Raw genomic sequence first — 10,615 nt, forward strand, 5'->3', positions numbered from 1 at the left:
AACCTGTGGTTATGAGCAGAGTAGGGATGAGAGGTAAAGTAGGAATTTCTTTCTATTATTTCGACTGACTCTAATGTAAAGTATGAACACAGTATATATACCAAGTCTCGGTAATGTACAGTAACCATTTGTCCTTGATCTGCACAGTCGCTGACAAACATCCGGCATTCCGGCTATTCCCGTTAGTCAGTGTTAGTACTTGCGCTTGGATCATTACTACTATCATATGTGTCCAACAGTAGCCAGCATCAATGGTGCGTATTGTAGATAGAGTTAGTGAGCTGGTAGGAGATGTGGGATGTGTCAGATTTGATGAGTGCACGATCGAGACTCGAGGATGACAGTCAATTCAAAAGCCAACCACTCAACAGGTACTAATCATGCATACACAGACCCGTTGGATAAAAGGATTAAGACAGTCATTAGGTTGTTTGATAAATCTTGATGGCTCCTGGAATTGTGCTAGTACACATGTCACAGTTGGGACATGGGCACTGGCACAATGTGGCTGGTAGCCAGGTACGGTAGCAAGCGAGAACATGTACTACTCATACTATTCAAGGGGATTGAATGTGCACTGTGACATATGCCTGCTGGTCGGATGAGATATTGAGGACGATGCTCCAGCATAGAGTTGAAGGAGATTCCCGCTACGTCAGTGGGTTTTGCTGGTGTCATCCTCTCATCTTTTCACTTTTGGCATAAAAATGCATTAACTCCAGCCCTAAACATATTTGTCATGTGACTCATGTCTGTTTGAGGTGTGTGTTTTGCACAGTTCTGGAATCTGAACGCCTGTTTCTAATTGTTCCGTTTGCACCTATTGATCTGACTTCTTCAACTACTTATGTATCCCTATAAAGTCCTTGGATCTTTCGCCGAATATCCCAGCTGTTATTCGTGTTGATGATGCGAAATCTGACTTGACTGTGTCGTTGTCTTTTTTGCATACTTGCAATGTGCCTGCAAACTGTCAGCCAATCATCATGGTGTGGCTAGTAGAGTCCACTCTTGGGCTGGTGCGCATATCTTTCAAATGAAGCACCCACCTGAGGTCACCGGGTCAATCCGGGAACTCCTACTTAGTTGGTAGCATTAGGGACGTTCAAAGTTGGGCGCCTACGCCCATGACCCATTCGCCCACGGAACATCACCTAAAATGTAGTTTGCATAATTAGATAATATGAACGTAAATCTAAAAATTTAACAATTAGCTGTCACCTTGTACTCACTGTCACATCAATCAGATCTGCGCATATGGCGAAGAAGAAGGATAGCGGCGTCACAATTCCAGAGATCGTTTGGACTGACGACTTAGTCTGGCAGCTATTGGTGCAGATTAAGTTATCAGAGAACAGAGTCGTGCTTCTAGGCAAGCAGAAGAAGGGTGAGGTGAGTGAGTTAAAGTTGTTATATGATACGAGATATGATGTTTCTGTGCCAGAACACGTCAGGTGATAGCAAAGTGACAGTATATCAGCGCATGGCAGCTTCTGTTTTCCCACAATTACACAGCCAGAATGCTGTTGCAATGGGGGACCGAGTCAAACGAAAGTACGAGTAGTGAGTGTTGTGCTTCTCTCATTATTTTCTACCTTACAAGTCCATCATGCAGCTTAACAAAAAAATACAAGGTGCATGCTTGACGTCTCTGGACAACTGGTGAAGGTGTCCAGTCTGATGCAATGGCAACATCTCCGACAACAAATTTTTCGAATGCTATGTCCCCGCTGATGGACCTAATATGACCACAACTCCAAGGGCACAGTGTATTTGGGGTATGTTACTTATGTTTCTCAGAATAAAGTGAAAGTGGTCGGACGGAGAATTTGCATATTCCCAAGCAATGTGTAGGGTGCCAGCTTTTGCCACAGGGGAGCGCTCTTGTAGATAATGAGTTTGTTGAATAGCAAGAATGCAAGATAAGCCACAGTGCAGCTGTGCTGCTGCCTCTTCGAGGGTCACTTCTGGCTGAAACAAAGCACATAGAACCATAAGCAAGAGATATGAGTGAAGGTATTGCTCACGTGATGTTCGAAAACGGGCCATTGAGTGTGATATGTGTTTTCGGACAGTGTTAAGTGTAGTCAGTTATCATTGATTATATAATACATTCGTTCAAGTACAAAACGGGAAGTGGTATATGGGCAAGGGGGGTCGTGGGTGTAGGCGTTGGGCGTGGGCGCCCAACTTTGAACGTCCCTATTATATGCACTTTCAGAAATATGGCTTGAGCGCAACTTGTGCATGATGATCAACCATCTCTATCAGATCTATAGCCTCCTATTGGTAGGTGCATGCATGTTCTCCCTGCACATGCACTCGGCGTAACACATTATAACTTCTATGTGATAACTGTACAGCTTGCCGACGACAATGGAAGCTTCTGGTGTTAGGTCTGATTCATGCTGGCCTCGTGTTTGTCTCGACAAGTACTATAAGAACCCCCTTGCTAATTGTGTCCAAATCGTTTACCCTACCTGCAGAGTTCTTGTCACTGTATCCACAGTACTACAATCCATCCAGGCTGAGCGAAGCTTCAAGCTCCGCAGTCCATAGTCAGTTAATCTTGGTCTACACTACTAGTAGGTCGCACCGCACGTAGACGGAGAACACGTTAGCACACAGCACTTCTCAGTGTTAATCCCCCCTCTCTCTTTTGTTGGTGCAGCATGTCCCCAGATACTTTTTCACGGCTAGTAGCTGCTATGTCTGCAGACTCAGGTGGTGTTCCAGGCCCAGGTGCTATTCCAGGCCCAGGTGCTATTCCCGACCCAGGTGCTGCTGTTACAGGAGCCGTTCCGACCTCATTCCTTGCTACAGCTGTGTTGGGATACAAACTTTGGGCAACAAAAAGGGATCTAGCCGCAGCGTCTCAATCACTAAATACGGCGGAGCGCAATGTTGAAGAAGAAAGAAGAGCCAGTCGTGCTGCAAGAACAGCAGCAAATGCACAGAGGCGTCAGGAAGAATCTGAGCGGGCGGCAGCTGAAGCTGCAGAAGCTCTCCAAAGAGCAGAGGAAGCGAGGTTCGCGACAGAGCGTCGGTGGTTTGAAGGAGTTCGCCCCGAGTGCCGTCCGTCGGAGGCGGATATTGTTCGGATGAAGACCGAGTATCGCTACAGCCCAGGCTTCCTCCACCTCGCGGTCGTTGGCTCTTCCGGAGGCGGGAAGTCATCCTTTATCAATGCCGTCCGGGGCCTGTCCAACAACGACCCCATCGCTGCTCCTACGGGGATTGTCGAAACTACCGATGCAGTCACGAGATACACTGATCCACGCCCAGACTCCCAGATCTTTTGGTATGACGTTCCCGGTGCGGGCACTTCGAATATGCCTGACTGGCAGTACTTCAATATCTTGGGCCTCTACATCTTCGACTGCATCATTGTGCTATTCGACAATCGTTTCTCGGACTCCGACCTCGCCATTCTCCGGGCGTGCGAGCAGTTCACCAACATTAAGGTGTTCATTGTTCGCTCCAAGTCAGATCAGCACATCAACAATATGGTGTTGGACAGGATGCAACGAGGGTTCGACCCTTTTCATGCTGACGATGAGACACGTGCTCGTTTCCAGCAAATCAAAACTGAAACCCGGAGGGAGTTCGTCAACAAAACGTACCAGAATGTGCAAACGAACCTTGAGAGCAACAATATCTCTCCTAAGGGAGTTTACATTGTTTGCAAGGACGCCGTGCATGCGATATGGAACAACTCGCCTTCTTCCATGGCAATTGACGAGGCAGAGCTTCAAAATGATGTTGCAGAATGTGTGCGTGGGCGTCTGCGTAGGGATGTTCAAAATTAGGTCAGATCGTCTCGCTCGATTGTCTATTACGCAGCGCGTCATCCTGATTTTTTCTTTGATCTTTGTTGATTCTTGTTCTTTATTTATTTTGTCTTCAGACCTCATACTTCCCCAATCTGTGGATGTAATTGTACATGATATCACATTCTCCGAATGTGTTCTTTGACTGATTCAGACTCCTGTCTATTATATGTACCATATCGTAGCGACATCCCAGCCCCCAGTCTCCAATCAACCTCGCTATCGTATGCGAATAAAGGCCAAGCTCGTGTTACCGAGGTTCTGTGGGGAAGTCAGTTGATCAATATGTAAGCATGGCACTCATCCCTGGACCTTTCGTTGTACCCTGGAGCCAGGTATGTATTGATAGCGATACAGCATGTTAATAATACAAGTAATAAGTATTCTGCAGGCAACTCAATCATCGGCATCCCACTTCGGAATTGGCAACCTAGGAGGCAGTTTCCTCCATCCGGTGGCTGCCTCAGCAACGGAAGGAACATCCTTTACAATCATTGACTGCCCTGGTTCGTAGTTGCATGAAACACTCGAGCCACTGGGGATAGACTCTCGTGAGTCAACTGCAGCGAGCTCGAATTTCTACCTCGATAGCGTCTGGTTGTGAATGCTGAGTAGAACGTCGCTTGTCTGATCGCGATGAGCTCTTTGAAGCATCGATCAAGAAGGATGAGGACAAAGGAGAAAGAGCTGGTGAAGACCCCGATGAGCCAAAAAATCTCCGAGCTGGACTCTGTCGGAGACCGTCACTAAAAAGTACGATTTTCTATGCAAAGACGATGCGCACCTTTGGACTGTACTGGACACTCGACCTATTCTTGGGAAATGGCGGGCGCTTCACCTTTAAACGCAAACGGTTAAGGCAACGGATCTCATTCGTAGCTGAGTCAAGCATTTGTTCTTCGGTGAGGGATACGTCGCCGAAAGCAGTGAGTGTATGTTCGTCTTCTGAGTCGGAGGTATTGTTGGTGGCATCCGGCTGGACGCAAACGTCTCCAAAGGATGAGAAGTCAGGAGGAAGGTGCAAGCTCACGTGCGGGGGTGCGGTAGAATTAGGCTAGACAAGTTGTCGGCGAAAAGGAGAGAGAAATAGAGAGAAATGCTCACCATTGAATTGTAGAAGGCTTAGCAGTGATGAGCCTGACGGCATTCTGCATATTTATACTGCCCATGTCGTCCGTCCACCGCTAGTGAACTGTGCAGGTATGACTAGCCACAAAATCCACAAAACACAATAGTTGTCCCCTCGGCAATTCCAGCAGCATCGCGTCAAACGTCAAAGGAAGGCTCAAGCAAAGCAATACAAAAGCGGATCAAAAAAGCGTAAACAAACATAAACAATCGATATGGGTAACCTGCGGCATCTCTAGGACTCTTCAAAACTAAAATGCATACATCTACAATATTTCTAGAGTCCTAATGTCCATCATATTGTGAACAGAAGCGGTATCTTTGAATTGTGCAATGATATCACGATCTGACGCAATCCTCTTGTATTCCCCGCCGCGCTGCTGTGCGAGTAAAAATGCGCCGAATGGTTGTCCAAGGCGAACGATCAATCGCAATGCTTGTGAGCGACACTCCAGATCAATCCGCTCCCGTTTTGCAGAACGACGCGAGTGATTTAACGGAGATCCGGGATCGGACAAATCAACTGTGTCATCATCGAAGGCAGGCTGCTCTCCAAAGTCAGGCAGCTCAAGGAGACGACGATCCCATGGACGGACAAGCAAGAATGTCTGTCGAGTGGGCCTCGCCCACGTGAATTGAACCAGCGTCTCTTCGGTGGTGATCAACAGGTCACGAAGCCCATCCGCCTTTACTCCATACGTGAAATGAGTTGCCTGGGCTAGATCCTGCCTCCGTCTGACTTCTGTGACACGATGCGCTATGCAAGGCAGATGCAGTCTGCAGTTCGCGAAGCGAGCAGCGCTCATATTGTCAAGCCGGTCATAAAAATTTAAAGCCAATTCCACAGCCACAGTATGTCGCAGCGAAGAGATGGCTGTCTGAATCTGGTCTTCAGACAAAGATGGGAGGGCGCATGGAGGAGCTGCGTATGATGAAATGTTGGCTGGGAGACAACTATTGAACGTGGATGGTTGTCCGACCCGGTCGAGGGCTGTAATGTCGCCCGATCGAGCTACGATCTCCTGCAGGAGCCGCCCGAGTGCATTTTCCTTATTCTCGCCATAAAGGATAGGTAGTTGGATGCCGAAGATACCAAACAGTGAGTACGCAATATCTTCCGCCACAGTAGTGACACGCGTAGACGCCCATTTGAGTTTCTCTCGGGCGTCTCTCATCCCTGGTTGGAAGGCAATGAGTGCGCGTGCATCTACACCCGTCGCATCCTCCAACTCATGCATGATCTCGACAGACTCCTTGTGGTTGTGAGAATCATTGTCGAGATATAGAGTCCAATCCTGTTGGTAGAAGAGAATAACTTTAGGAGCTAGGAATTCTGGGACGGTCCATCCTCGGGTGTTCCAAGCACTCTTTGTCAGTGCGCCAGACTTGGACGAAGGCGGAACATCAGAGAGGTAGACGATGGTAAGTGCTGCATGGTAGTACCAGGCAAACATAGAGTTGAGCGATTTTTGGAGTTCGACATTGTTGTTCTGGTCGATGCAACACGAATCAACCCACGCCCAGTGAAACCCTGCCTGGTAAGCTTTCTTGCAGAACAACTGCAACTTCCTGAGACCACCGGCTGCATCCAACTGGAATACGGCCTTGTCCTTGATGTCGTGCAGCAGTGGCTCCTTTCCTTCCCATCTATGCGATAACATGACGCAACCGAAGTATTTCATCACTGCATCTGCGATTATCTCCCGTGGGAGGTCTGCATGCTTCATAGTCGATAACAGAAGCTGCTTGTACTCAGCGGTCATTTTGAAAGCGCTTATCTGCGTTTCTCGATCACATAGAATCCCAGTGGTGGTGTCGAGCAGACGAAGCGGGGCAGTGTCAAGCTGAATATTTATGACCTTTTGAATGACACCATCTGCTTCGGAGGGGCTGGCATACTGCTCGCGCAGCTCTGAGGAAAGAGTTGAGCGTCTAGACAGTGTGTTGCCTACTAGGGCTTACTTCGTATCTGCATATCGTGAGCATTGTCCAATTTGGTAAGCATCACTTTGAAGGTCTCGATAGCTTCATCGTAGCGTTGTGCGCCATGAAGCGCTGTATGCTTCAACCGGTATCCAACATGCGACAAAGGGTTCAATTCGATTACCTATGTGTGATCAAAGTGAGCATTGGCTATGAAACTACTCGAATAGATGTCATCTCACCTTTTGCGCGTCGAGAAGCACATCCTCCCATAGCGATTTTTCCGAGTTTGCCATATTGCGGTTTGCAAAGACTCGAGCCTTGTCATTCAAAGATACGCAATGGCATGGCGAAGGGGCAGAAAATTAACAGTAAAATACCTTTGATTCAGGTCAAGCATCCTTGGGTACTGCCCACTTTGAGATCATCTTGTCGGAACCTCCGCTGAGGATGTACTTGCCATCTATGGAGAAGGTGACACATCCTACCCAGCCTGAGTGCTGGAAAACGGCAATGGTTCGTCGATCTGAGAGTCGCCAGAGACGAATATGTTTGTCATAAGATGCAGAAGCGACGAGTGTGCCCGCGGGATGAATGGCAATGGAAGAGATATCTGAAGTGTGGCCTGTCCAGGGATCACCGGCCTGCTTCCATGTCATTGTATCCCACTCCCGTATGGTCGGATCAATTTTATCTCCTGCTGTGAGAAGTCGTGTGCTATCGGGCGTCCACGCGAGTGAAAAGTTGTATGGAATCTGGCCCTTGAAGTCTGCGACGCATTTCCTCGTGTTTGGATTATAAATTTGAATATCGATGTATGTTGCAGTTGCCAGAAGCTCGCCGGACGGCGAATACTGAACGCAGCGGACGCAATTTCTACGTTCGATTGGAATTCCTTGTAGCTGCCATGTCGTCGTGGACCATAGCTTGGTCGTCTTGTCTTCTGAACCACTGGCCAGTACTGTTCCATCGGGAGAAAAGTCCGAGCGTAAATCCGATTAGAGTGTGCTTTGGTGGATTGGGTAAGATATCCGCCAGTTTCCCCGTGCCAAACGATGAACGCTCCTCTCTGATCACCGCTTGCTATCAATTGCCCATCTCGTGATACCGCCAATGTCGTCACCCTATTCGCGATGCCCATCCATCTTCCTCAACATAACACCTATCTTCAAATCCCACAAACAAAGCGTCCTGTCAAACGATCCCGTCACCATACGTCGGCCATCAGGGAAAACTGCTACAGCGCGTATGGCTTTTGTATGATCTTTAAACGCTCGAAAGGGTGTGGTGTTTGGGGTGAGCTGAGGCATTTTACTGGAGGTTGATGGTATTAAGTACGGCCGAGGCAGACTGTGGTAGAGCACCGAATATAGTAGTCTCCCTAGTCAGACCTATCAAAAGACTGTGGGTGTTTGGTGGGTGTGCATAGGTGCGAGAACTGCGTAGACGCTCAGCTGAGCTACTAATTAATCATGATGGCTAAATTTGGGCTTGACGCGGTCCTGCCGCCAAAACTTCTTTGCCGAATATCAAATGGCGGCTGCAGAACGGTTTGCACCATGTTCACGCCGAACGTGACCTGGGTCCTGCAGTCACCCAGTTCGAGAGGGTCCAGAGAGGGAGGAAGAGACATAGTCATTGGTTGATGCGACTAGTAGTATGTGTCCTTAATGTAGAACACTGGCGCGTCAGTGCCAAGAAAATAGTCATTAGCTGAGGACTAGCTGGTAGTATATGTGCCTATGGTGAATAAAATCAATGAAGGAATGATCATGAACCCATACAACTTGATGTGGAAGTCAAATGTAAAACGTTGCAGTAGCGCGTCACATGTGCGTCACATGCGCGTCACGACCGCGGCAGGCGCGGTAGGACCGCGTCAAAATAGCTACGCCCTCGGACTCAGCGTGGCTACATGATACTTACTTGCACAACATGACATGCACGAGTATCAGCATTCGGACAACTGGCAGCAAGTTCTTTGAGGAGCAAGTTTGCCTCATCATATTGATCTGCATTGAAGAAGGCGATGGCCTGAAATATGTGATGAAGCGGTTCGGGTTCTCACATTGTGGTATCTCTGGTTCACGCCCTAAAGTCCGGGGAGTATGGTGCAGCAGGCATCTGCAACGGGGTAAGTAACTTTCAATTCCGTGTGTCATGTCACTCACACGGTAGCTTTCTAGGGCGGGGCAGCTTTAGCCATCGTTATTCAGAAACTATAGTCGCTTTACTTGTTTCTGTATTATCTTACGAACTTTCATACCATATACTCATTTGTACCCTATTTTTTTCTCGATATAAATCATCAAAGTCTCTACGTAGCGTTCGTGAGAAGACCTTGAACAAAACGGTCTCGTCGGCTTGCCGTGAGTCCGTCCTTGTCTTTTCGTGTAAGTTATCTCTCGTTTTCCTCGTGGAACATGTTGGCTTGCTTATCTTTTCCCTCAATTGCAGTACAGGTCGTTTGAGCTATAATTTTATCTTGCAGGCACAGTCATAACACCAAGCTGTCGCGGATGCATTTCTTTCTGGGAGAGGATTCAGATAAGAAGCTAATGCAATGTTCGGGGCGTCTTGATTACGCGCTAGTGCAATGTCTTCCGAAACTAGTGCGGCGAAGACTCCGGACGAAGTCGAGAAGAGCTCGCAGCTCGAGACCTACGACGAAAAAGCTCGGGCTAGATACACTCGATACTTCTGACGGTGATGCGGCTCTTCAGCTCGTCGGTGCACGAGCAACGGCACACTTCAGTGAGGAATATAACCGAAAGCTCAGGCGCAAGCTGGTATTTTTTGTTTCCTGCACTTTGGCGATTTTGACTTAAATATCGACGGATCTACAGGACCTTGTCATCCCCACCATTTCAGCGGCTGTTTATTCCTGTCAATATTTTGTTCGTCATATAATGTACGAAATAATCATTTATGCTTACCCTTGAACAGGGACAAGACCTCACTGAACTATGCGAGGCGAGTGTTGTTCGCAGCGAGGTTGGGTAACATGAATATTGACAATGTCGCAGTGTCATGGGCCTCCCGATCGTAGGCCAGGCAGGTTATAACATCTGTAACATCCAGCACATGCTAATATGACTCTAGAACTACAACTTGGTATCCATGGCCTTCTACCTGGGTAAGATTTTCGATCCTGCAAACCGGCATAGATCTCACGAACTGTTCAAACCACAGGTTACCTCTTTTGGGAGTTTCCGACCGTCTATATCTCGCAGAAACTTCGGTTGGCCAAGTATCTCGGTGAGAGCGAAATCAATGAACCATAGTATCAGCTGCAAATCAACTAACCCATTGAAGGCGGCAACATTGTTGTATGGGGAATAATCCTCATGTTTGCATGCCTCAACAAACAACTTCGGAGCCTTCTTTGCTCTCAGATTCCTTCTGGGTAAGCCTCTTCGCGTTTCAAAGAAACAAGACACAAACTCGAAATGGTCAGGAATGTGCGAGTCTTGTGTCTCACCGTGTCTCATTCTCATCATCTCGATGTTCTACAAGAAGGATGAACAGGTACGCGAGAATTTTCGTGTGAAATATAGTACTATTTGACTGACAGTCATAAGGCTCAACGTATTTCATGGTTCTACGTCATGGTGCGACTGTCTTACAATTCAAAATATGCATTGCCCTTGACCTGGTTTTAGAATGGCCTAACCCAAGTGTTCGGTGGTTTCGTGGCGTACGTGAGTGGCGCTCAATGCACTAGGGGTGTATGA

At 47.8% G+C, this 10,615-nt stretch overlaps 3 protein-coding genes across 3 annotated transcripts; 2 read left to right on the top strand and 1 right to left on the bottom strand.

Moving 5' to 3' along the window:
- Window positions 1-2,672: 2,672 nt before the first annotated feature.
- Window positions 2,673-3,937, top strand: DFJ58DRAFT_850462 (interferon-inducible GTPase-domain-containing protein; the record flags this gene model as incomplete). Its single annotated transcript, XM_041393773.1, has 2 exons — window positions 2,673-3,773; window positions 3,908-3,937. The coding sequence occupies 2 exons, from the start codon at window positions 2,673-2,675 to the stop codon at window positions 3,935-3,937; spliced, it is 1,131 nt and encodes a 376-aa protein (XP_041234635.1).
- Window positions 3,938-4,226: 289 nt separating this feature from the next.
- Window positions 4,227-4,937, bottom strand: DFJ58DRAFT_850463 (uncharacterized protein; the record flags this gene model as incomplete). The annotated part of the gene is made up of 4 exons (XM_041393774.1): window positions 4,227-4,409; window positions 4,615-4,806; window positions 4,861-4,884; window positions 4,935-4,937. 4 exons carry the CDS (start codon window positions 4,935-4,937, stop codon window positions 4,227-4,229), a joined length of 402 nt encoding a protein of 133 aa, XP_041234636.1.
- A 3,899-nt stretch (window positions 4,938-8,836) lies between these two features.
- DFJ58DRAFT_919304 (uncharacterized protein) lies at window positions 8,837-10,582 on the top strand (the record flags this gene model as incomplete). The annotated part of the gene is made up of 10 exons (XM_041395612.1): window positions 8,837-9,015; window positions 9,373-9,670; window positions 9,728-9,792; window positions 9,828-9,926; window positions 9,984-10,017; window positions 10,049-10,139; window positions 10,197-10,287; window positions 10,398-10,409; window positions 10,456-10,492; window positions 10,544-10,582. Coding segments are annotated over exons 1-10 (792 nt in total), but the record flags the coding sequence as incomplete, so codon positions are not given.
- Window positions 10,583-10,615: the final 33 nt, after the last annotated feature.

This window comes from Suillus subalutaceus, assembly GCF_016647625.1.
Source record: "Suillus subalutaceus strain FC151 chromosome Unknown DFJ58scaffold_781, whole genome shotgun sequence".
NCBI lineage: Eukaryota > Fungi > Basidiomycota > Agaricomycetes > Boletales > Suillaceae > Suillus > Suillus subalutaceus.